The following is a 27,515-nucleotide window of genomic DNA, read 5'->3' on the forward strand; positions in this document are numbered from 1 at the left end:
TTTAAAAAGTAAAATAAACTTGCAGGTGTAGAAGCCAGCAATTTGATATTGGGAAAATATGTCTTTAGTCTCCACTGTTATTTCATCCATTATTTCAATGAAAAAAGTCTTTTGAATTATTGAGTTAAAAAACCAGTGAGAAGATTCTACAAGGATGTATTTTATCTCATGGCGAACACAACAATAGACATAAGTACCAATTTCATACTTTGCTTAACTGTATAATTATTTAGTATATACTTTGCTTCTTGCTAAAATAGTAATTGATTTTTGTTAATATAGAAATTCAAGTGTTTTATACTTCACTAAAGAACATTAATCTTCATATCTGACATTATTCCCCCGTTCTGCTTTATAATTGTCTACATTAAGGCCAAGAGATAGAGCTCAATTGGTAGAATGCTTTCCAGCATACACAGATCCCTGAATTCAATCCTCTGCCCCACATAAACTGGACGTGATTGTGAGCACTAGTCATCCTAGCACTTGCGAGATTAAAATGGGGGAGAGAGGTTCCTAGTCATCCTTGACTACATAACAAGTTCAAGTATGCTCTGAACTACACAAGACACTTACGAGAAATGAAGAAACGAAAGAGGGAGAAAGGGAGGGAGAAAATCTCTAAATCATTCTGTTTATGCTTAAATAAATTGCATGACACCCATGTTTCTTTAATGCTTGGAAAATTCTAGCATTACTGTCATTATGGATCGAGAAATTATCATATTTAACATTGATGTCATAATGTATCGTTCTGTTTTCTTAGGAACTCCCTGCACCACTACTTGATGATAATGGTAAAAAGGAGATTGAAGATATACATAACCCTAAAACACCAGAAGCAGATGTTAGCATGAAAATAGCCTGGAGATACCAGTTACTGCCCAAGATGCAGGCAAGTCAGCATGTAAACTACCTCTAGAGTTTGTAATGCTCTTCTTTTCACTTTGTAGAACCTCTCTTGTTTGCCCTCCTACACTTTGGGTCTTGTGGCCTTGGTCTACTTTTTCATTTTGAAATGGGAATATTATTTTGTGCCATTGTATTTTAGAAATATACAAGATAGAAGTTGTTTTCTTTCGTGTGTGTCTGTTCATAGAGGCCAGTGTTACGTGTCTTCCAAGTAACCTTACTTTGAGATAGTATTTTTCACTAAATCTGAAGCTTATTGATTCAGCAATCACTAACAGAATAATTTAGACAGTCTTTCCTTTCTTTCTCTCCTTTCTTTCTCTCTCATCCTTCTTTCTCTCCTTTCTCACCTTTCTTTCTCTCCTTTCTCATTTTCTTTCTTTCCTTTCTTTCTCTCCTTCATTCCTTACTCCTTCTCTACTTTCTTCCCTTTTTTCTCTCTGACAAGTGTCCTGTGTAGTTCAGGGCCTACTTGGACTTGCTGTTTAGCCAAGGATGACTATGTAGGAAGTCCCTTGAATAGTCCTAAAGAGATTGTCTAGAATTTTAGAAGGACTTTTGTACATTGTGTTCCTGAGTAATATTTAGAACTTTGCTATTTTGGAACTCATATTGATATTATAAATGTATTTTGCAGTAAACATGAGACTTGAGCCAGAAATAGAACATTATAGTTTTTTGGGTTTTTTTTTTAAGATTTATTTATTTATTATGTAAACAGCATTCTGCCTGCATGTATGCCTGCAGGCCAGTAGAGGGTATCAGATCTCATAACAGATGGTTGTGAGCCACCATGTGGTTGCAGGGAATTGAACTCAGGACCTTTGGAAGTCTGGAAGGGCAGTCATTGCTCTTAACCTCTGAGCCATCTCTCCAGCCCAGAACATTATAGTTTTAAATGATGTGTTTGGCTGTGAAGTTGTTAAGAGATGGTGTCTTAGTTAGGGTTACTATTGTGATGAGACACCATGACCAAAGCAACTTGAGGAGGAAAGGGTTTATTTCACTCACAGTTCTATTTAACAGTTTATTATCAAAAGCAGTGAGGACAGGTACCTGGAGGTAGGAACTGATGAAGAGGCCATGGAGGGAGGAGTACTTCTTACTGGCTTGCTCAGCCTACCTTCTTATAGAACCCAGGACCTCCAGTCCAGGGATGGCATCACCCACAATGGGCTTGGCCCTCTGTTATAAAAGGAGCCGCCTGGCTAGCTTTACCCAAAATAATTACGTGGAAACTTTATTCTTTTAAATACTGCCTGGCCCATTATCTCCAGCCTCTTGCTGGGTAACTCTCACATCTTGATTAACCCATATCTAGTAATCTGTGTATCACTCCGGAATTGTGGCTTACCGGGAAGATTCTAACCTATGTCCATCTCTGACTGGAGCTTCATGGCATCTGCCTAACTCTGCTTTCTTTCTCCCAGCATTCTGTTCTGTCTACTCTGCCTATCTAAGTGTTCGCCTATCAAAAGGCCTAGACAGTTTCTTTATCTGTTCAATGAAAGTAACATATAGGCAGAAGGCCCACCTGCATCATTTCCTCTTTTTGTGTTTAAACATCAGCCCTCCCCCATTGATTAGTAATTAAGAAAATGCCTTACAGCTGGATTTTATGAAGCTCTTTTATCAGTTGAAACTCCCTCCTCTCTGATGACTCTAGTTGGTGTCAAGTTAGCATAAATCTATCCAGTACAATTGGATTTATAGTGATTAACTTTCAATGTTAACTTGAACTAAATTTAGAATCACCCAGGAGACACAATAACTGGAGACTGCTCATTCGTTTCCTCTCCTCCCAAACCTAAATAATCACACAGAAACTATATTAATTACATCACTGTTTAGCCAATGACTCAACTGTATTTCTAGCTACCTCTTACATCTTGAATTAACCCATTTCTATTAATCTGTGTATCACCACAAGTCTATGGCCTACCGGTAAGGTTCTGGCGTCTGTCTTCTCCTGTAGCTGTATGGCATCTCCTTTACTCTGCCTACTCTCTTTTTTTAAATTAATTTATTTATTTATTAAAAATTTCCACCTCCTCCCCACCTTCCATTTCCCTCCCACTCCCGCCACTCTCCTTCCCTCTCCAGTCCTAAGAGCAGTCAGGGTTCCCTGTCCCATGGGAAGTCCAAGGTCCTCCCTCCTCTATCCAGGTCTAGGAAGGTGAGAATCCAAACAAACTAGGCTCCCACAAAGCCAGTCCGTGCAGTAGAATCAAAACCCAGTGCCATTGTCCTTGGCTTCTCAGTCAGCCCTCATTGACAGCCACATTCAGAAAGTTTGGTTTGATCACATGCTCCATCAGTCCCAGTCCAGCTGGTCTTGGTGAGCTCCCATTAGATCAGTTCCACAATCTCAGTGGATGGATGCACCCCTCACAGTCCTGACTTCCTTGCTCATGTTCTCCCTTCTTCTGCTCTTCATTTAGACCTTGGGAGCTCAGTCCAGTACTCTAATGTGGGTCTCTATCTCTATCTCCATCCATTACCAGATGAAGATTCTATGGTGATATGCAAGATATTCATCAGTGTGGCTATGGGACAAGGCCAGTTCAGGCACCCTCTCCTCTGCTGCCCAAGTAATAAGCTGGGGACATCTCTTTGGACCTGGGAACCCTTCTAGAGTCAAGTCTCTTGCCAACCCTAAACTGGCTCCCTTAATTAAGATATCTACTTCCCTGCTCCCATATCTACCCTTCCTCCATCTTAACCATCCCATTCCCCCAAGCTGTCCCCAATCCTCCCCTTCTTCCTTCTCCCTCCCCATCTCTCCTTACACCCACCCTACTCCCACCCCCATGTACCCAACGTTTGCCTGGCAATCTTGTCTACTTCCAATATCCAGGAGGATAACTATATGATTTTCTTTGGGTTCACCTTCTTATTTAGCTTCTCTAGAATCATGAATTATAGGTTCAATGTCCTTTATTCATGGCTAGAATCCACTTATGAGTGAGTACATACCATATTCATCTTTTTGGATCTGGGTTATCTCACTCAGTAAAGTGTTTTCTATTTCCATGCATATGCATGCAAAATTCAAGGTGTCATTGTTTTTTACTGCTGAGTAAAACTCTAATGTGTATATGTTCCACACCTTCTTTATCCATTCTTCTATTGAGGGGCACCTAGGTTGTTTCCAGGTTCTGGCTGTTACAAATGGTGCTGCTATGAACATAGTTGAACAAATGCTTTTGTAATATGATTGGACATCTCTTGGGTATGTTCCCAAGAGTGGAATTGCTGGGTCCTGAGGAAGGTTGACTCCCAGTTTCCTGAGAAAACACCACGCTGATTTCCAAAGTGATTGCATAAGTTTGCCTTCCCACTAACAATGGATGAGTATTCCCCTGTCTCCATATCCTCTCCAGCATAGGCTACCATTGGTATTTTTGATTTTAGCCATTCTGACAGGTGTAAGATGGTATCTCAAAGTTGTTTTGATTTGAGTTTCCCTGATCACTAAGGAGGTTGAGCATGACCTTAAGTGTCTTTTGGCCATTTGAATTTCTTCTGTTGAATATTCTCTGTTCAGTTCAGTACCCCATTTTTTAATTGGGTTAATTAGAGTTTTAATGTCTAGTTTCTTGAGGTCTTTATATATTTTGGGGATCAGACCTTTGTCTGATGAGGGGTTGGTGAAGATCTTCTCCCAATCAGTTGGTTGCCTTTTTGTCTTACTGACAGTGTCCTTTGCTTTACAGAATCTTCTTAGTTTCAGGAGGTCCCATTTATTCATTGTTGCTCTTATTGTCTGTGCTGCTGGGGTTCTACATAAGAAGTGTTCTCCTGTGCCCATGTGTTGTAGACTACTTCCCACTTTCTCTTCTATCAGGTTCAGTGTGGTCAGATTAATACTGAGGTCTTAAATCCATCTGGACATGAGTTTTGTGCATGGTGATAGATATGGATCTATTTTCATTCTTCTACAGGTTGACATCCAGTTATGCCAGCACCACTTGTTAAAGATGCTTTCTTTCTTCCATTGTAAACTTTTAGCTCCTTTTCCTTTGTTGAAAATCAGGTGTTCATAGGTTTGTGGATTAATATCTGGGTCTTTGATTCGATTCCATTGGTCAACATTTCTGTTTTTGTGCCAATACCAAGCAGTTTTCATTACTGTAACTCTGTAATAGAGCTTGAAGTCAGCGATGGTAATGCCTCCGGAAGTACTTTTATTATATACGATAGTTTTGTCTATCCTGGGTTTTTTTGTTTTTCCATATAAAGTTGATTATTGTTCTCTCAAGTTCTGTGAAGAATTTTGTTGGGATTTTGATGGGAATTGCATTGAATCTATAGATTGCTTTTGGTAGAATTGTCATTTTTACTAAGTTGATCTTCCCAATCCAAGAGCAGGGGAGATCCTTCCATTTTCTGGTATCCTCTTCAATTTCTTTCTTCAAAGCCTTAAAGTTCTTGTCAAATAGATCTTTCACTTCCTTGGTTAGAGTTACCCCAAGATAGTTTATGTTTTTTGTGGCTATTGTGATAGGCGATGTTCCTCTCATTTCCCTCTCTGTTTCTTTGTTCTTTGTGTATAGGAGGGCAGCTGATTTTTTTTGGAGTTGATCTTGTATCCTGCCACATTACTAAAGGTGTTTATCAGCTGTAGGAATTCTTTGGTAGAGTTTTTGGGGTCGCTTATGTACACTATCATATCATCTGCAAATAATGAAAGTTCGATTTCTTCCTTTTCAATTTGGATCCCCTTGATCTCCTTATGCTGTCTAATTGCTATTGCTAGAACTTCAAGCACTGTATTGAAGAGGTATGGAGAGAGTGGACAGCCTTGTCTTGTTCTTGATTTTAGTGGGATGGCTTTGAGTTTCTCTCCATTTATTTAATGTTTGCTGTAGACTTGCTGTATATTGCTTTTATTATATTTAGGAATGACTCTTGTATCCCTAGTCTCTCCAAGACCTTTATCATAAAGTGGTGTTGAATTTTGTCAAATGTTCTTTCAGCATCTAATGTAATGATCATATGGGTTTTTTTTCCTTCTGTTTATTTATTTATTTATTTATTTATTCAAAGTTTATTAAATTATGAAAGTTTCCATTTCCGCCCCTCCTCCCAACACCCTCCCCCTCCCCCCTCCCCCTCCTCCTCCCTCTCCATCCCTAAGAGCAGTCAGGGCTTCCAGCCCTGTGGGAAGTTCAAGTTCCTCCCCCCTCCCTCCAGGTCCAGGAAGGTAAGTATCCAAACAGACTGGATCCCAAAAATCCAGTATATGCAGAGGAAACAAGTCCCAGTGTCATTGTCAGTGGCTTTTCAGAAAGGCTCCGGGCCAGCCACATTCAGAAAATCAGATTGGATCACATGCTCGTTCAGTCCCAGTCCAACTGGCCTTGGTGAACTCTCATTAGATCAGTCCCCTTGTATCGGTGGGTGATCGCACCCCTCGCGGTCCTGAGTTTTTTTTCATGTTCTTCCTCCTTCTGCCCCTCATTTGGACCATGGGGGGCTCAGTCCGGTGCTTCAATGTGGGTCTCCGTCTGTATCGCCATCCGTCGTCGGATGAAGGATCTAAGGTGATGAGCAAAATATACATCAGTATGGTTATGGGCCAAGGCGGTTCAGGCACCCTCTCCTCTGTCCAGAGAACAATCCGGGGATCTCTCGTTGGACCTGGGATCCCATTTATAATCAAGTCTCTTGTAAAACCTAAAATGACTCCCTTAGTTGAGATATATTCTTCCCTGATCCCATATCCATCCTTCCTCCCTCCCCCCATCTCAGTCCCCCGAGTTTTCCCCATTCCTCCCCTACTCCCTTCTCTCTAACCTTCTCCCCTTCCAACAACCCTCCCACCCACCCACCCCATGCACCCGAGGTTACCTGGGACTCTTGTCTATTTCCAATCTCCAGGAGGATAAGTACATGATTTTCTTCAGGTTCACCTTCTTATTTAGCTTCTCTAGGATCTCGAATAATAGGCTCAAAGACCTTTAATTATGGCTAGAATCCACTTATGAGTAAATACATACCATATTCCTCTTTTTGGGTCTGGCTTACCTCACTCAGCAAAGCGTTTTCTATGTCCATCCATTTGCATGCAAAATTCAAGATGTCATTGTTTTTTACCACTGAGTAAAACTCTAGTGTATATATGTTCAGATATGTAATCTGAATGTTTTGTGTTTTGATTATTATATGGCGAGGGGATGGTTTTTTTTTTTGATTCAGTCTATTCGGTGTTCTGTATGCTTCTTGAACCTTCATAGGAATATCGTTCTTTAGATTGGGAAAGTTTTCTTCTATAATTTTGTTGAATATACTTTCTAGGCCTTTGATCTGCAGTTCTTCTCCTTCTTCAATCCCTATTATTCTTAGATTTGTTTTTTTTTATTGTGTCCCAGATTTCCTGAATGTTTTGTGAAGAGAATTTGTTGGATTTGCCGTTTTCTTTGACCAGAGCATTTATTTTCTCTATGCTATCTTCAGAATCTGAGATTCGTTCTTCTATCTCTTGTATTCTATTGGTTATGCTTGATTCTGTAGTCTCCGTTCGTTTACCTAGGTTTTCCATATCCAGCCGGTTCTCGGTTTGTGTTTTCTTCATTGCCTCCATTTCAGTTTTCAATTCTTGAACTGTTTCCTTTACCTGTTTGATTGTTTTTTCTTGGTTTCTCAGGGTATCATTCACGGATTTACTTATTTCTTCAAACTTTTTGTTATATTTTTCATCCAATTCTTTAAGGGAGTTATTCATATCCTGTTTAAGGGACTCTATTGCTTTCATAATGTCACTTTTTTCCCCTTCTTCTGGGTTAAGGTGTTCAAGCCCTTCTATTGTAGGGTCCTTGGGATCTGGTGTTTTCATGTTGTTTTTCAGATTGTTGGATGAGGTCTTGCCTTGGCGTCTGCCCATCTCTTCCTTCAAATGCTCTCTATTGGAACTTCTGGTACCGAGTCAGGTTCCCTTCTTGGGCAGGGACTTCACTGACAGAATGCCCACCTTTCCTCAGGCAGGCTATTGAAGTACAGGCACTCCCTCTTTCCGGGATGCGCTTAGAATGCAGGCCCAGCTAGCAAGGGAAAATTTTATGGCCCCAGGGGGAAGGGAGAAATATAGAAATTTGTACCTGGATGGGAGCTGGGATGGCAGGCGGAAGGGGGGAGCCAGCACTACAGGGTGACCTGGGAGTCTATGGGGTCGGGGTAAGCCCGAGCTCCTCCTCACCGGGACCCTGCCATGGGCCGAAGCAAACTCACCCCTCCGATGGCCCTCTGCTCTAGTTTTTTTTTTATTTAAATACAATCTTTTTTTCATTTCACATACCAATCCCAGTTCCACCTCCCTCCCTCCTCCCACTGCCCCCACTTTTCTCCCCGACTTCTTGTCCACTCCTCAGAGAGAGGGCTTCCATGAAGAGTCAACAAAGTCTGCTACATCTTGAGGCAGAACAAAGGCCTGCCCCTCTATATCTGGACTAAACAAGATATCCTCAATAGAGAATGGGCTCCAAAAAGCCAGTTCATCACTAGAGATAAATCCTGGTTCCACAACCAGTGGCCCTACAAACTGCCCAAGCCACACAACTGTCACCCACATTCAGGGGGCCTAGTTCAGTCCTATGCAGGTTCCCCAGCTGTCTCTATTGGTTTCCCAATCATGGTCTTGACCCCTTTGCTCATATTGTTGCTCCTCCCTCTCTTCGACTGGACTATTTTGCCCTTATTTGTTTTCATTGTCAGGGTAATGGTAGAATCAAGGAAATAGGTGATGTTAATCTGTTGCTCTCTGTTTTCTAGGACAATATAAGGAGCATTGGTGGTAGGGCTTTGCTAGAGCTTTGGTAGAATTTGATAAGGAATCCTCTTTATACTGTGCTTTCTTTGTTGGTATGGTTTTTATTACTACTTCAATGTGATTGCTTCCTATGGCTCTGTTTAAGCTACTGAGATACTCCTGATTGAATTTTGGTAGATCATCTTTGTCTAGGAATTTTTCAGGTTTTGTTTTTTTAGAATATAACTTTTCAAAGTATTCCCTAATGATTCTCTGATTTCATTAAAATTTCTATTACTCTCTTTTTTATCCCTAAAATTCCTAATTTGGATTCCCCTACCATCACTCCTCATTATTTTGATTAGAGACTTTACAGCTTTATTTTTTTAAAGAACCAAATTTCTGTTCGATGCATTCTATTTATTGTTCTCTTCATATCTATTCCATTAATTTTTAGCTAACCTTTACTATTTCTTACCATCTAATGCTTTGAGATTTTTGCATTGTTCTTGTTTTTCTGTGACCTTAGGTTACATCATTGAGTTATTTCTCTCTAATATAAATTATTAATGTAAATACTGTAAAAACCTAACAGAGCTACCTTATCCCAGAAATTCTGAATTGTTCATATATTAGTTACTTTTTATTGCTGTGATAAAACACCATGATCAAAAGTGATTTATAGAAGGAAGAATTTATTTAGACTAACAGTTCTAGAAGGAGAGTCCATAGTGATGTGGGACACATGGTAGTAGGTGACCACAGCAGGAGCCAAGAGATCATATCTCTAACTATAAACAGGAAGCAGAGAAAACAAATTGGATGGGGTGTGAGGCCATAAACTCTCAAAATCCATCCGTAGTGATGTACTTCTTCAATTGGCCTCCTAAAGGTTCTATAACCTTCCCAAACTGTGCCACACACAGAGACCAAGGTATGTTGACTGTGAGAGACATTTCAAATTCAAGTCACAGTTTTCTTTCATTTGATTCTAAGAATGATTTAGTTGGTCCCTGGTTTCTTCAGTGACCAGCTGTTCACTAAAGACTTGGTTGTTCATTATTCAACAATATATGTAGTTTTGGTTTGTTTTCTTTTCTTTTCTTTTTTCTTTTTTCTTTTATTTTTTTTATTTTTCCATTAAAAAAATTTACACTTTCTCCCCTCCTCCCATTCCTCTCCCGCTCCCCCACTCCCCCTCCTCCTTCCCTCTCCCTCCTTAAGAGAGGGCAGGGAACCCTGCCCTGTGGGAAGTCCAAGTACCCCCCCCCCACCCGGCAACATCCAGTCCTAGGAAGCTTTGTATCCAAATAGACAAATGGACTAGGGTTCCAAAAAGCCAGTACCTACAGTAGAAACAAGTCCCAGTGCCTTTATCCATGGGTTCTCAGTCAGCCCCCATTGTCAGCCTCATTCAGAGAGTCCGGTTTGATCACATGCTCATTCAATCCTGATCCAGCTGGATTTGGTGAACTCCCATTAGAACAGGCACACTGTCTCAGTGGGTGGATCAACCCCTCGCAGTCCAGACTTCCTTGCTCATCTTCTCCCTCCTTCTGTTCTTCAACTGGATCTTGGGGGTTCAGTCCGTTGCTCTGATGAGGGACTTTGTCTCTATCTCCATCCTTCGCCAGGCGAAGATTCTATGGTGATATTCTAGATAATCATCAGTGTGATAGTGGGGCAAGGCCAGTTCAGGCACCCTCTACTCTGCTGCCCAAGGACCTAGCTGGGGATATCCCCAAGGACACCTGGGATCCCCTCTAGAGCCAAGTCTCTTGCCAACCCTAAAATGACTCCTTTAATGTAAATATCTTCTTCCCTGCTCCTATATCTGCCCTTCCTCCATCTCCACCCTCCCACTCCCCCAAGCTCTCTCCAGTCTTTCCCTTTTCCCTTCTCTCTCCTCCTCTCCCCTTCCTCCAACTACACCCCCACCCCTATGCTCCCAACTTTTGCCCGGCAATCTTGTTTGTTTTGTTTTGTTTTCTTTTTCAGTGATTTCTTTTATTCTATTGTAGTCTGGTAAGATACATGAAACTAATTCTTTTCCCATTTGTTAGCATTTGCTCTGTAGCATAGATTTGGGTTATTTTAGAAAAGGTTCCATGATCTGCTAATCAGAATGTCCTATATGAATTTGGTAAGTCCCTTTCTTCCATTATGTAACTTAACTAGCTCTATAGTTTCTGTATTGATTTTTAAATTGAGTGACTTATCTGAAGTTTAAAGTGGGGATATTGAAGTCATTCACTGATGTTGTATCAAGACCTGTTTCATTTTCTATACCATCTAATTACCAATTAATATTTGACTTACAAAATTTGGAGATGCAATAGTGCATATACTTATTTATAATTGTATCTTCCTGATGAATTGTTCTATGTATTAATAAGGCGTTTGAGTTTTTTATTTACTTGAATTTTTATGTGAATGGATGTTTTGCTTCTGTGTATGCCTGTATATCATATGCATGGCTGGTAACCATAAAGGTTAGAAGAGGACTTTAGAATCCCCTCAAACTGAGTTAAAGAGGGTTATAAGCTGCCATGTGGTTGCTGGGAACTGAACCTCTGTCCTCTCGAAGAGCAGTCAGTGTTCGTTAACTGTTGAGTCATCTCTGTGCACCTATGTGGCTATCTATGTCCATCTCACTAATTTGGGTTTGAATATCTGACCAGCATGCTTTCAGGTTCCAGTCATTGGATATGTTGATTCCAACTTTTTCCTCTGTTCTTTACCAGTGAAGTATGTTTCCTAACAGAATTGACAGTTGGATGTTTTTTCAATCCAGCTAGATATCTGCATCTCTATTCATTATTTTTTTTTAAGACAGGGTTTCTCTGTAGCTTTGGAGCCTGTCCTGGAACTAACTCTTATACCAAGGTGGCCTCAAACTCACAGACATCCGCCTGCCTCTGTCTCCTGAGTACTGAAATTAAAGGCGTGTGCCATCACTGCCTGGCTTACTTGAGGCCTTTTAAAGTGACTATTATTATTATTGAGATAGGTTTTCTAATTCCTATAATTTTGTTGGTTATTTTTCTAGTTGATTAAATTATTTGTTTTAAGGTGTGTGTGTGTGTGTGTGTGTGTGTGTGTGTGTGTGTGTGTGTGTGAGTATATTTTCTGTCTTCCCCCTTAGAGTTTGCTGGTTTAAATTTGTGAGTCTTTGGAGACTACTGCTCACTCAAACTACCAAAATGTGCTTTTTCCTTTCTTTTATTTTTGGTATTGGGCATTTTGATATTCTCCTACTTGTCCGTTGTTCGTTTTTCTCTCATGAAATTTATTCTTTCCTGTGATAATCATAATTAAACTCTTCCTCTATATGTGGTCTTCCTTTTGATTACCGCCTATTCTGGTGACTTAGTGATCATAAACTGCCTTCATTTCTGCTTGTTTTGAACTATTTCTATTCCTAGATCGAGCTTTAGAACTAGCTTTGCTGGATGGAACAGTGTTGGTGGATACTTATTTTCTTCACCTGAAATATAGCATTCCGTGTTTTGACACTTTAGAGTTTTTGGTAAGAAATATGGTGTTATTTTGATGTGTTTGCCTTGTGTGTTCATAGTCTAGATTTGTAGCTTTTATTGTTGTTTCTTTTTAAAATGTATTTATTATTTATTTAATTCCTGAGTGAGTGTGTGTCTGTGTCATGGTCTATGTATGGAGGTCAGAGCACATCCCTTGGGATTATTGATTATCTCTCCTACCATGTGAAACCTAGGGGTGAAACTCAAATCATCAGACATGGCAGCAAATGTCTTTACCCTCAGAGCCATCTCTCTAACCCTGATAATATTTCTATTGCTTTTATTTTTGACATCATAACTGTGGTTAAAACTCTCTGGTTGTGTCTATTTGGGGTTCTAAATGCCTCGTGTTTGAATGTCAATTTCTTTCTCTCATATTTTACTGTGTTGCTATTGAACAGCTCATACCATTTTTAATCTCAGCTCCTTCTGTGCTGTGGCTTCTTGGGTTTGGTCTCTCATTTTTTCCTTTATTGAATGTGATGTTATCTTTACTATGACCCTTATTGCTGATATTCATGCTTCTGCTTGTTCTTGTTTGATGATAATGCTTTCCACTGCCTTTTGTTTGTTTTTTGGTTGATTGGTTGGTTTTTCTAAGACAGGGTTTCTCTGTGTAACAGCCCTAGCTGTTGCCTGTAACTAGCTCTTATAGACCAGGCTGGCCTGGAACTCTAAGAGATCCACCTGCCTTTGCCTCTCCAGTGCTGGGATTAAAGGCGTGCACCACCACCACCTAGCTTCCACTGCCTTTTTAAATTGGGTCCTTTACTATATTTTTCTAGCATTTCTGTTTGGTTGATTGCGGAATCTCAGTTTCCTTACTTAAGTTTTCCTCTGTTTTTTTACTTAAATTTCTCTACCCTGTTGCCACTCTAATGGCGAATCAATCCCACACCAGTTAGGTTTTAAAGGGGTATTTATTTTGGGGGGGAAAACTTACATACACACAAACCGTCAGGAAAGGAGCCTAGTCGCTGGAGCAGGAGCCGGAATCAAGTGCTGGAACCACGAGAGGCCAGAGGCCTGAGCCTAGACTTGCGGCTCTTCTTAAGAGAGAAATATACCACGCCCCAGTGGGCTGGTATTTCAGTGGCTATTGGCTGATGGAGCGGAAGACGCTCCTGCAGCATTGTGGGCTCGCGCTTCAGCGACTATTGGCTGAAGGAGCGGAAGGTACTTCCACAGCACCACTCTTTTCATCTACTTTTCTAATGCTCTTACCCAAGTTCTCAGCTTATTTCCTTCCTTTATTCATCTGATTATTTGACTCCTCTGTGGGTCCTTTACTCTTTGATTCTGAAATTCTTTTCTGATACTTGAGCCATCTCGTGTCTTTCATTTCAGATGCTGGGGAGCCATGAGCTTATTGAAGCTTATTGGCTTGCCTTCTCATTTGTGTGTTTTGTTGATGTGTTTTGTATATCTTTTGGGATGGCTGTGTCCTCCAGTTTTTGTTTTGTTTGTTTGTTTGTTTTTTAATTTTATGTGAGTCTTCTTGGTGCATTGTCTTATTGGATTATCTTCCCTCTACTATTTAGGACAAAAACTGTCTATAGTAACCAAGAATTATTTGACAATTTCAATGTTAATGAACAGTAACAGATACCAGGTCCTTCAGTTATGTATCCTGATAATGTTTAGACAGACGTACTTCAGGTGGTATGGGGGTCTTCAGACCTGAGAGAGGTTAAAAAGTGAAGTGAAATGGGAAGGGAGAAAGGAGAGCAAATACAAATAAGGGAAGTATGTATTGCAAACTAGGTACACAAATTGCACAGTCATAAATGCTTATTCTCTCAAAAGCCAAGCTAAAATAACTGAGCAATTGAAATATAAAAGTATCATTTAAAAAATAAACTAAATAGAAAATATAGCATATGCTAGTATTTCTTCCAGTCTCTTTGTCTCTTTGTCTCTCTCTCTCTCTCTCTCTCTCTCTCTCTCTCTCTCTCTCTCTCACCCACCCACACACACCCACACACACACACACACACACACACACACACACGGTTTTCCTCACATCAACATTTGGGTTTTGTAGCTACCGCTGTAAAATGGAAAGAAGACATAGTGTCAAGAATATAAACAAGGTGGATTAGTGTGGATTCATTGCTCAGAGAATCTTCGGTGTCACACTCAGGCTTGTGACGTTTCCTGGTCTGAGACCCACCTGCCTGCTGAAGCCTTGTCTGTTATGCTAAGGATCAGTGTTGTATGCCTGTGCTGTGACCCCGGTGAGAGACACACCCATGCATGTGCTCACCTTTGCTGCTGGTGGTTCTCTTCCCAGTTAGATCCTGGTTCTTTCCCTTCTAGATGCCACAGTGTCCTTGCCTGAGAAAATGCCTGTCTGCTCTGCTGGGTTCGGCACACTTACTGTGTTTCCATGGTACTGTACAGACCCTGGCAGAGGTAGTGTTTCCAATGTCTTCTTTGGTTAGATTCACCCCAGGGTGGTTGTGGATATTTTCAGCATTGGGTTGCTGTGCAGTACTTCCACCCCAGCGTCTGTGGCTGCCCTGCCCGTCTCTCTACCTTGGGTGTTCACAGCTTATGGTTGCTCACCTGCCACTCAGTCTTTCTCTGGCTACCAGTCTCCCACAGCACTCTGACTAAAGAAAGGACAGCCCTTTCTTGTCAGCTGCCACCTACCCCATGCTGAGTGTAGACCAGGGGCTGGATGCCAATGGCTACTTTTCTTGTATGTTTCTTCTCCATGAGAATTATTTAGTCTCATCTTGACTGTGTGTCCTTTCCTCCACACTGCTCATTTGGTTTCACACTTCTTTTTTTGCTTTTGTGATGTTCTGTTACTCTCTTCTGTTGAGGATAGAATATATTCTTTCTTACCTCAATTTGTGTGTGTGTGTGTGTGTGTGCACATGTGGAGGCCTGAATTGATGTCAAGAGTCTGTATTTGGTTGTTTTTTGTTTTTGTTGTTGTTGCTGCTGTTGTTGCTGTTTTTTACAGTTCTGAATCTGCACTTAAGGCTGCCTACTTGCTAGGCAAGCAGCTATCACTGAGCTGTATTCCAGCCTAGCACCATGTCTTTTTTCATTTATTTCCACTTTAATTTTTTTAGACAGTGTCCCTTACTGAATTTGGAAATGACCAACTGAATGGGTGGCTGGTGAACAACAGTGCTATGCCAGTCGTTGCCCTCCAAGACAGGGGTTACAGGTGCATGTTGCCACTTCTGGGTTTTTAGATGGGTAGCGAGAATCTTAACTCCGATCCTCACGCTCATGTAGCGTTACTCAGCATCTTCTCAGCCCCTCTAATTCTAACTTACACTTCAAGAAATGACACAAAAGCAAAACCACCATCTTAGTGAGGTTGTTTCTTTGTAAATTATAACTTACAATATTCTCCTATTTATTTTGTATTCCATTTTTCCTGGGAGTTCGCTGAAATACTATATTATCTACGGTGACTTCCTTTTCACTGCACATGAAATAGTACTTTCTCTTGTACTACTTTATTTTCTTTAAGACATTATTTAAAGACGAAAATCATATATCCATTCCATTGTTTATGTTGTGCCTATTTTAGGATGCGAGCTCAGAAAGAGAATGTTTTGCTTTGTTGGTATGTAATGTATGTTCATAAAATCAATTAATGAGTAAATTAAATGATAGTGAATTCAATCATTAAAACTACAATAAGTAATTACTTCTTTTTGCTTTGTTGTCAGTGCTCAGATATAAATTTGCTTCTCCTTGCAAGTTCGTGCTCCCAGTTTTAGGAGTAACAATCATGTTTGCTATTTCTCCTTTTCTTTTTATTTTGTTTTTGGCCCTTCACAGTAATTTTATATTCAGTGTCTAACCTCTGCCTATGATCCGTGTCCAGCATTTGTCATCATTTTTTTCTAAGTCTAGGCATTTCTTTGCAATTCCAAGTCTGAAAATAAAACAAAAACATTTAGCTTTCTATATTTCCTTGAACAAAATGCAGTTTCACTGTTTAGGTTTAAGAGTAAAGAAGTAGAAGTAATCCTAAATGAGATATATTAATTATCAGAGATGCCCTTAATGTAAATTCTTACCAAATCTATCAAGTGTAGTCCTAGTCTACTTGGGGAATATGAAAAATGACATAGGTTTGGATACAGAAGTTAAGCACTTGGTAATGCATAAATGTTTCACTCAATCTAAAGAATATTTAGTTTTCAGAATCCTTCCTGTCTCACTAATGATTTAGATTTTCTAATGGTTTATGTGGACTTGTCCTCTCCTTGATTATTAATACACACTATGCTCCTCACTGTACAGATTGCTGGCCTACAGTGCATTCTGAATTTCACTTCAGAACTGTAGGACTCTAGCACTAGTCTCCAGTGATTCATGGCAGCATATCAGATTCTTGTTATAATTAGTGATTTAGCCACGGCAGTTCGGAGAGATTTGTGAATATGTCAGCGTGCAATCAATTTTTTCAGTAAGGCAATGGAATTGTGAAGGACAATGATAAATTTCCTGATTCTCTAATGAATCATAACTTAGTAATAATTATATTTATATTATGTTCAAATTTATAAAACATTAATTCTTGATATTGCATTGATTATTTTGGGATTATAGTAAAATCATGATTAGCCCAGTTCTAGCGATTGAGCTGAGGCTCTGTGTGGCTTAGTTAGTGGTTGGATTCTTGCTGTCCATTATGCCTGACTCTCAGAAGCAAGACTTGCTAACAAAGGAGAGACACAGCTTATGTAAACTATTTGTGTGTTTCTTCTACAGTTCGCGGCTTCCTAACACACTGGAGACACAGTGTGGTGATGTTGGAGTGTGCTGTTGTTTTGTTGCTTAGCTTGCCTCCTCAACTCCCAGCAGATTCCATTTTTTAGCACAGTAAAAACTAACTTCTATTTTTCTGTTCCACAGATGGTAAAGTTAAAGGTAGTTTACGGATGTGCAATAAAACTTGCCGTATATAAAATTAAAGCAACATACTCTTAGCACATGAATGAAATAAATGAACTTTTTCATGATAGGTTGATTTAAAATGCAATTTAATTTTTGTAACAATGATAATTTTATAGATAAACCCTGTTAGAGTAACAACAATAAGCTTCTATTTTCAAAAGAAATTGGTAGGTCTCAAAAGATTTCAGTATTTCAGAAATCTGACTGTATGCTGATACTATGTGTCTTGGATAGAAAACTTTGTAAAACTTTTTATCCTCTAAAAAAATATTTGTCTTGTTTTCCTTTTAATCAAAGATTGAAATATTTCATCAGTAATGAAAACCTTGTGTCTGCCTTATCAGTATTTTTGCTGTCACATTTGGTCTTAACATCTAAATAAATTAATAACAATTATATAAAACTTTCCAGTTTTATTTTTATATTTTAATAAATTGTTTGTGTTCTGTATGTAAACTGTCACAGCATGAAATCAATTTTCTGCTTTGATTCATCCAAAATCTGGGAATTCTGTCACACTAATATTATAATTAAAAGCATTAATAGTGACAGCAACTTAAAAAGCATACCTTACTTTTTGGTAATTTGGTGTATTTCTGTGAGTGCAGGGGAGCAGGGGACTCCAAGAACTTTCAATCCACTAATAAATTTATTAACTCAAACTTAAAAGAAGTGAAAAGTCTCTCTTTCTTTCTCTCTCCCCATGGTCAGTCTGCTAAAATAGATTATTCATGCTTATTTGATTCAGGTAGGCTTTTGCAAGCTTCCCTACCAGGCCTGGGAATGTGGTACATTGAGGCCTTTTCAGAGGCTTCTGACATAGACCAAGCTTTTATTGCATGGTGTTTTATTATAGCCAAATCCTAGTCTCCACCCAGTTTGTAGGCACTCAGCTTATTCTTTTGAATCAGGAAAGGTTATCACCTACCTTAATCCATGCACTAGCATGGATTAAGGACACCAGTGTGCCCCAGGATTCCCAAAGAGGATCCTGGAAACTTCTGGTTTCTTCTTTTTTGCTGTCTTTACTAAATTCTATTGGGCCTTAGGGGGATTTGCATCTGAAATGGGCAACCTGGTGTTTTTCTCAATGAAGACATCAGATCAAAGTTCAGTTAGTCAAGGCCTTTCTGAAACATTAAGAGGGCTTGGACTTACACAATAAAAAGATGAGCTCTCACCGAGATTGCAGTAAAAACATTCTGAACTTTAATCCGGATAAAGAATCAATTATAGGCCAAAGAACAGACCTTGTTTAAATTGCTTTAGACTAATAACTTTACATTTAAAAACCTTTACACCGTATTTTTAAGAAACTTATTTTAATGTCATATAATTTATTTGTCAATACTTTTCATAATAAATGGAGAATTTGTATCTTAGGAACCATAATTCTGCACATATTATTATGCATTGAAAAGATTGTATTGAAGCCAACTAATAGATGTCTTTCATTAATGAAAATAAATAGTACCTTATAGAGAGATGCACATTCATTTTATTTAGAAAATAAATGTCACACCCACAGACTCAGTCTAAGAAAAATCCTTCTATTAGACTTCAGGATGTTTTATTTCATTTGACTGTATAATTTGGAGTTTATAGGCATTTAATTTAGGAATATGAATCATTGAAATCTTAAATGCAAATAGCTAGTGTCAAGCAAACGTATATTTAACTAAATTAAAAAGTTGTCATTCTGTGAGATAAGAACCTCCTAAGAGTTCTCACGTTTATGCAGAAACTCTATTTGTTTTGAGCATCCCCACATTTGCCAGTTTCTTAGCACTCAGGAATAATCACAGTAAACATTAGACCAGAGCTTTTATAGGAAGCTGCTGCCAGATGGAATTTGTTAATAATTCAACTTTATGTAGAAGGGTATGGGGGCAGAGGATGTATTCATTAGTATCAGCCTAGGTTCCATTCAAAACAATAGTTAATAGATTTTTACTCACATATGTAAATAAATTCAGTGTCAATAGCTATTAGTTTCCTAAGAGAAAGATGGTTTCTTGAAGAAACTGTTAATAAAGAATGTAAAACCTTGAACTAATGATCATGCCAAGTGTCTGATGGTCTCCGTAGTTCCTACACATCCTCTTACTCTCACACATGCCTTGATCTTGTCTGGACTCTGATACATTTTACACCATCAGCTTTATTTAAGTTAATAAGGTATATTGTACATGAACATTTAGTTTCAATATGATGCTTGGTTAAACACATCTAATACTTGATTTCTTTGGGGCTTCCAACCAATAAATTAATTTAGCTTAACTTCACTTAGTTCTCACATCTCCTTATTCGATTTGTCATTAAAATGTGAGTTATTATGTATGAATTAAAAATTACGTATATTAAAATTTTGACTTAGAAAAAGAGATGTAGAGAATAGTTTTAAAATGAGAGATGTATATGAATTATTATAAACTTATAAATCATTAACAGTGAAAAAACTTGAGTAGAAAGTTTAATTTCTCGTTGTATATAATTTGGCTAATAAAAGCTATTATATGGGTCTTTAAATTCAGTAAGTATATATATATATGTATATATATATCAGCTTTTCCTTATTAACTTGATGTTAGCCAAAGAAATTATAGGGTAAAATAATGTTATTTTAATAACCAGCATGATTTTCCAGCAGGCTGGACCAGTGTCATCTTCACGATTTGGTCACTATTATGATTTATCAAAAAGGATTCCTCCGGAGCTGCTGGGGAGTTCAAAATGGCATGGATTCTTCCTTACAGAACACATAACTTCAGATCTTAAGGGAGAATCCTGGTAAGTCAGCGGCTCATGTAACAGCAAATTTGGACTTCAGATATCAGTAGATTATATTTTTACCTCATTTTTGAAGATTTCAAATATTAGTAATGCTAGTTTTCTACAAATATGTAAGAAATTTATATGTAATTTGTAATATCCTATTATATGTTTTTTTCTTTCATTCTGGCTCTGTAAACTACCTATTGGTTTATAATGTGATAGATTTGGATACTAAACTAGTTACAGTTCCATCTGATTTTCCTTTCCAGGACATGGGAAGCAATTCTAAGTCAGGACTTCAACCCATAATGCAAATACATCTCATAAATTCTTTGATATAATTAATCCCAGGAAAATGTTGTAGAGCACTGCTGCTCTCTAGTACTTTTTAGTAGGTGATCTTTTAAAGGGTACACAAGTATATGTTTTTGTTTTTTTTTTTAATACTGACTTCTGTCTGAATTCAAACTATGTACCCAATTATGACCTTGAAATTTCTGATGATCTTCCTAGCCCTTAATCCAGAATGCTGGTTAATGATGTGTGCCACTACACCTGGTTTTATGTACAGACTTATTAAATAATGTGTAAGATATTAAGAAGATTAACTTTCAGTCCTTACCACAGTAAGCTAATGAACAGATTGTAGCACTATCAAATTATTTTTAATTATTTAAGAGTTTATAGGCAGGGAGTTGTGAAATTAAATGACTTAAATGTCTTGTGTCTGTTCTAGAAATAATTCCTGAACCTTTAGTCAATACTATTCAACTTAAGTCTTTTTCAGAACTCCTTCACTTTGTTTACAGGTTCTCTACTTACAGTCAGAGACATAAAACGGCACATGGGCACTGTTTTAGTGTTAGTGGCTATGCTAAAGAATTATTATTATGTGTTGGGCACGCTGCTGTACATTTTACATTTATTACCTTCTGTCATCCTTACGTTATAAGCAAATATTTCTGTTTTCCAGAAGATATTGACATATTCAGATCTAGCAGGGTCCCAGCTGAACTGTGGGACCAGGATAACATGTTGGATGTCTTTGTGCTTCATTCCTTTTGAAAGCTTTGGTGTCTGTCCTTTTCATTGTTTTGTTGCAGACAAAGCATACTAATGAAGGAATAAAAGCTTTTTTCTGGTTCTGGCTTCATCCTGTTGTGTTCTCGGGATCCTCCCCTTGACTTCAGTGAAGTCAGTACCCTCATGAAGAAGTTGAGGCTAAGAAACAGAAGTACCACACATTTACCCATATTACTTTTGTTACTGTTAATTTTGAATCATTTTGTCAATTAATAGTAGTTCCCAACTTTGCCTATTGAACTAAACACACACACATAAGCATGTGAGCAAAAACTGATAATACCTGCATTCAGTTATTTCTAACTTAGAATTCTGGGATGACAGTAATTCTTACGGTCTTGTTCATAGAATGCTCAGCCATACCAATGTAAAATGTGAGCTGGGGCCACCATCCACTTGTAGAGTACTTACTTAGCATCAATTCAACCCTTAGCACCACAAAATTAAATAAAGCCTGTATAAAAGATAGTGTGACTAAACAAAATCCATTGCTTTTATCATTTAAATCAACATTTATTTTAAGGAGCAAGCTTTTTTTTTATACCAGAAAACATGAGGTTTTTATGCATTCATTCAGGTAAAGAGAAGAAGTTAACTTTAGTCAGATGCCTTTCAGGAGGGGTACTGTTCAGAAATTTGACCTTAGTCTATTCATTTAATTTTACCAACAGCCTTTTGAACTAAGTAGTATCAGCATAGTTTATGGGAATTAGAGGGCAGAGGTGCTAGGCAACTTTACTGTTGTTGCAAATTGTAAGTCACTAAAGGCAGTGGTTGACCCCAAAAGGGGTCAAATGACTCTTTCACAGGGGTCACATATGAGATATCCTCCATATCAGCTATTTAGATTATGGTTCATAACAGTAGTAAAATTATAGTTATGAAGAAGCAAAGAAAATAATCGTTAGGGGGTATTAAAGGGTCGCAACAATCACTACACTAAGGTAACACCCAAAACCATGTTTGTAAAACCTCCACATTGCCGAAAATATGCAGCTCACCAAACTGAGGGGCCTAAAAACTATACTTCAGTGAACTATGAGGATGTAGTCAAATGATCTTTAAAACATATAATTGCTGGAATGATGTTTGAAAGCTAGCAGTTTTACACAGAATAGGAAAATTTATAGATTTTAATTACCAAGGCAGTATTTCATTTCATAATAGTTAACTGATAATTCATTTATTTCATATTAAACTTAAATGCTTAATTAAATGTAATTAAACTTTAAACATGTAATTAAATTAATTTTAAATATGGGTACTTTACCATATGAGATTTATTTTAACTTATAAAAAGTGTATGCTCATTTCACTGACATGAACTTTACTGGTTCATTTATAAAACAATAAAGCCAAGCCTTATACTTGTCTATACTTTTCCTATAATTAAGACTAGAGGATATAGTTGTATCTCTCTACCATGTGTGAGATACAATATATAATTTCATAATTTCTAAAGGCACCATTGATAACGTGAAAATTTTCACAGCAAGTAAAACTGAAGGTCATTTGAAATTTGCAGTAATTAATTTTAAATTACTGGTAAATTTATGTATAGAAAATGCTCATATATATACTATAAATTTTCAATTAAAGCCTAGGCATTGAAAACTTGACATATATCACAGTATTGTTAAGATTGCTTTAGAGAGCTGGTACCTACAGTCCCAGCACTAGGCAGGTGAAAGGAGAAGATCAGAAGCTCCAGGATAGCCACCTGGTGAGACACCACCTTCAAGCCAAAAGGATATCTTTGACATTCCACTGTCTGAAAGTCACATCATGGTAAGATAAGGATGACAAAAGCTCATTCTAGAATGATTCTGCAATGTTGATTTACTTTTTAATTGGATATTATTTTGAGTTTAGTTTTGAGTTAAATTTTGACAGCAGATATATCCAAGCGCACACAGCAAGCAGATTTGTTTTCTAACTGAAATACACTGCCATTCCAAAGTTAGGACAGCAGACAGTTTTCCTAATGATCAACAAAGCTAACATGCTGTCTAACCTGCTACTCCCACTAGTATTCACTGCCTTTCTGTTCCTGTGATAGAATAGCATGACTAACACAATTTACAAAAGGCATTTATTTTGGCTTCTGGTTGCAGAGGGAAGAGAGTCCATTGTGACAGCGAGCATGGTTGCAATAGGCATGCCTCGTGGCTCTCACAGAAGCTGAGAACTCATATCTTCAAGAGAAGCACAAAGCAGAGAGAGTGAACTAGAAATGGCCAGGGCTTTTAATCTGCAGGCCCTCCCCTAGTGACACAACTTCTCCAGCAAGACTGTATCCCTAAACTCTCCAAACAGCACCACTAATTGGGGACAAAATGTGTTCAAATAACTACAGAATAGGGTTGGTTCTCATTCAAATCACTGCCCTGCTGAATCTCAGCATCCTACCCAAACTTGCATGTTTAGGCCCTCACCCCAATATCAAATTATTTAGAGATGGGTCTTGGTTATGGTTTGAATCTGGAGTAGCTGTCACTTGGTCCCCAGCTTATGGAACTATTTTGAAGGCTTTATAGAACAGGGTCTGACTGGTGGAGGTAAGTTACTAGGAGCAGGCCTCAGAAGTTAGAGCCTTGGTTCCAGTCCCATGGTCTTCTCACTGCCACACATTTCTGTCACCATGAATTCCACCATGCTGTCCTCTCATGGTGGACTGAAATATCTCTGAAACTGTGATATGTCTGTGCTATTATAAGAAAATACATGAGATTGGGTGGTGGATAAAAACCAGAAGTTTTCTCTCAGGTGTGTAGGCCAGAGACTCCAAAGCCAGTGTACTAGAAGGGTTTACTGGGAAGTGAGGGCTACAAGGTGCTGAGTCTCTCTCATGGCCGGAACTGAGATCCCTGGGTATTTGCAAGCAGGGTTAAAGTTTTGTCACATGGAGTCAATAAAGCCAAACAGCAAAGAAACTTATAAAATCAAAACTAGCAAACAAAGTGATAGTCTGTGAATTGTGAGCAAAAGAGAAAGAGTTGAAAACAGCTGCTAATGATAGAAAGAAAGAGGAAAGATGGCTGCACTGGGGAGCAAAGAAGACACCACCCCATCTCCAAAAGGAAGAGTCTGAGCTGTGGCTTTCATGCATACTGAAATGTGTAGATAATAAAAGCAAAAATAAACAAATGGCACTATTTTTAAAAATATACTTGTGGCAGTACATTGATGGCTCAAGCCTTTAATCCCAGCACTTGGGAGCCAGACACAGGTGGATCTTTGTGAGTTCAAGGCCAGCCTGGTCTGCAGAGCTAGTTCCAGGACAGCCAGGATTGTTTACAGAGAAACCCTGTCTTGAAAAACAAAAACAAACAAACACACACATACACACAGTTCTGTTCTCCATAGACATTACAACAATCCTCACTACTTCAGAAATAGGAGAGCTGACATCAGAGATAATCACTTTTCAACTGTCAGGTATTTGAAATAATACCCTGTGTTCACTCTGATATGGAAAAACAGCCACTCATTACCTGTGAGAGTAAAACTTACTGAAACAATCTTAGGAAAAGGACTCAAAAGTTAGACAATCTGCTGTCTTTTTACTATTAATCCATTTCTGTGAATTTATCATAAACAATGACATCAAAGATATATATATATAAAATCTTAAAATTGCTGTAAAAAGAAAAAACTCACTGAGATCATTCACCATAATAAAAGAAGTCTTGATTGAATGATGGTGGTAAAGCTTCCTTGAATTTATATGTAAATGTAAGGAGCGAATTGACTAAAAATATCAAATATTGAAAATTCAAGGTGCATTGATGCCAAAAAGAGTCATATCTGGCAGAAGCAATAGGATTAGTGTTGTTTTATTGGGTGAAGAGAGGGTATGTTTACTTACATGAAATGAGTAGAAAGGCACATAATGATGTGGGAGAGAAGAATGCTGCCAGAATCAGGTGTGTGCACAGCTCAGGAGAGAGATGTTAGATATAGATAGTTCATGCGGTAACATGCCTAAAGATTATGCAGGCGATGATGGGTGGGATCTATTCCCTTTGGACTTTTTACAATAAAAATATCACAGACCAGGTAGCTTGAACCAAGATGTCTGCTCCTCATCATGCCAAGGATGTGGAAGTCCAAACTCAGGTTCTGGCAGGATTACACTTTAGTGAAGATTTTCTCCAAAGACAGATGCCGGAACTGTCAGTCAACTCACATGGCGGAAGGAGCTGCAGCCTCCTCGAGGTCTCTTTTATAAGGGTACTTATCCCATTCATGAGGCCTTAATCTTCATGATCCAGTCACCTCCTAAAGATCCCACCTCTTAACATTATTTATGCCAAAGTCAGAATAGGAATCTGGGGAGACAGAAATATCCCAACTACAGCAGGTGGACAGATACATCTAATAGCGAGTGTGTCTTCTGGATACATATAGGACTAGGTGTAGCTTTGATTGTTTCTATTTTCAGGTCATGAGTATGATGAACGAAAAGATACTGGAAGTTTGAATAAAAATGGAGATTCAGATTTTCTAGCTACCTCACTAGCCTCTTGGAATTTGTAGTTATTAATCAAAATAGATTTGCTGGTAAACTTTGCTATGAAAAAGAAGAAGATAATGAAGGTACAGAATGTCCATGAAACAAAATAGTTAATTAGGATGCTACCAAATGTATCGCGATAAGAGAGAAGATGAAGACACTGAAGAGTAGAGTGATGACCAGGACTGGATACCCCACACTCTGGTAGGTCCTGGAGGAGACACAATCTGATAATTCCTCTCATTTTCTGAATTATTTTTCATAAAGATCATATCCTCACTTAACAGTCTCCATGCCAATGGGTTTGCTTAGCCATGGCATGAAGTATTTTTCCAACTCTGATCCAGAGGTCTCTGCTGGTCATTGTTCATCTTCACAGTCTTGAATGTGATCTTAGACTCTGCATCTTTCTTTCTTAGTTGAGCTTCCCTAGTCAGACTCAGTGTTAGGTGAAAAGCATGAGACAAAAAGTCAGTAAATGACAGCCTTCAGGGTAATCCTAATGAAATTTGTGACTTGAAAATTACTTGTGAAAAGATTTTACAATCTCTGGAATCACATGCAAATTATATGCTAATAGAACTTTAGCTCAACAGAGTATTTTATACAATTAGGTGAGACATGTATTGTGCCAATGGCCTTATATAGGGTTGCTTCCTACTTGTCATAGTTGAGTCCTTAAATTATACATGCAATAGAGCTTTGGTAAGATAAACTTTATTTTCCAGTTTACTTTCAAAATCGTCAAAAGGTGCTTCATCTTTATTTTAATTCATTGTAATTATGGATGATAATTTTTGAGAATAATAATCTTAATTTTCTGTAAGATTTTTCTGTCTCTATCTCCATCCATTGCCAGATGAAGGTTCTATGGTGATAAGCAAAGTATTCATCAGTATGGTTATGGGCCAAGGCGGTTCAGGCACCCTCTCCTCTGTCCAGAGAACAATCCGGGGATCTCTCGTTGGACCTGGGATCCCATTTATAATCAAGTCTCTTGTAAAACCTAAAATGACTCCCTTAGTTGAGATATATTCTTCCCTGATCCCATATCCATCCTTCCTCCCTCCCCCCCATCCCAGTCCCCCGAGCTTTCCCCATTCCTCCCCTACTCCCTTCTCTCTAACCCTCTCCCCTTCCAACAACCCTCCCACCCACCCCCCCATGCACCCGAGGTTACCTGGGACTCTTGTCTATTTCCAATCTCCAGGAGGATAAGTACATGATTTTCTTCAGGTTCACCTTCTTATTTAGCTTCTCTAGGATCTCGAATAATAGGCTCAAAGACCTTTAATTATGTCTAGAATCCACTTATGAATGAATACATACCATATTCCTCTTTTTGGGTCTGGCTTATGGAGATAGAGACAGAAACCCACATTGGAACACTGGACTTAACTCCCTAGGTCCAAACGAGAAGCAGAAGGAAAGAGAATGTGAGCAAAGAAGGCAAGACCAGAGGGAACCTTCATCCGACGATGGATGGCGATACAGACGGAGACCTACATTGGAGCACCGGACTGAGCCCCCCAAGGTCCAAATGAGGAGCAGAAGGACGAAGAACATGAAAAAGGAAATCAGGACCGCGAGGGGTGCGATCACCCACTGATACAAGGGGACTGATCTAATGAGAGTTCACCAAGGCCAGTTGGACTGGGACTGAACGAGCACGTGATCCAACCAGATTCTCTGAATGTGGCTGGTCCGGAGTCTTTCTGAAAAGCCATTGACAATGACACTGGGACTTGTTTCCTCTGCATGTACTGGATTTTTGTGACTCGCCCATACCTGAACTCGCTCAAACATATACACAGTTACTTATAGATTTAAAAATGCTTGGAAACAGTAATAACAAAGCAAGGGTCTTATTTGTAAACTCTTATCACTAGACACATGCACACATGTGCACACACATGCCTCTCACCTTCCAGGATCTGGAGGGAGGGGGGAGGAACTTGAACTACCCACAGGGCAGGAATTCCTGACTGCTCTTAGGGATGGAGAGATA

The 27,515-nt window shown here is 38.7% G+C and overlaps 1 protein-coding gene across 5 annotated transcripts in view; it reads left to right on the top strand.

The window, feature by feature from the left end:
- Elp4 (elongator acetyltransferase complex subunit 4) overlaps positions 1-27,515 on the top strand; it is a 201,508-nt gene that overhangs the window by 45,080 nt on the left and 128,913 nt on the right. For all 5 annotated transcript variants that reach the window (XM_087911339.1, XM_085696733.2, XM_085696736.2 and 2 more), the window contains exons 4-5: positions 767-895; positions 19,784-19,923. In XM_087911339.1, the coding sequence (XP_087767465.1) occupies positions 767-895; positions 19,784-19,923 (269 nt within the window). The remainder of the gene's footprint in view (positions 1-766; positions 896-19,783; positions 19,924-27,515) is intronic.

The sequence above is a fragment of the Myodes glareolus genome, chromosome 10, assembly GCF_982192425.1.
Source record: "Myodes glareolus chromosome 10, mMyoGla1.1, whole genome shotgun sequence".
Lineage (NCBI taxonomy): Eukaryota > Metazoa > Chordata > Mammalia > Rodentia > Cricetidae > Myodes > Myodes glareolus.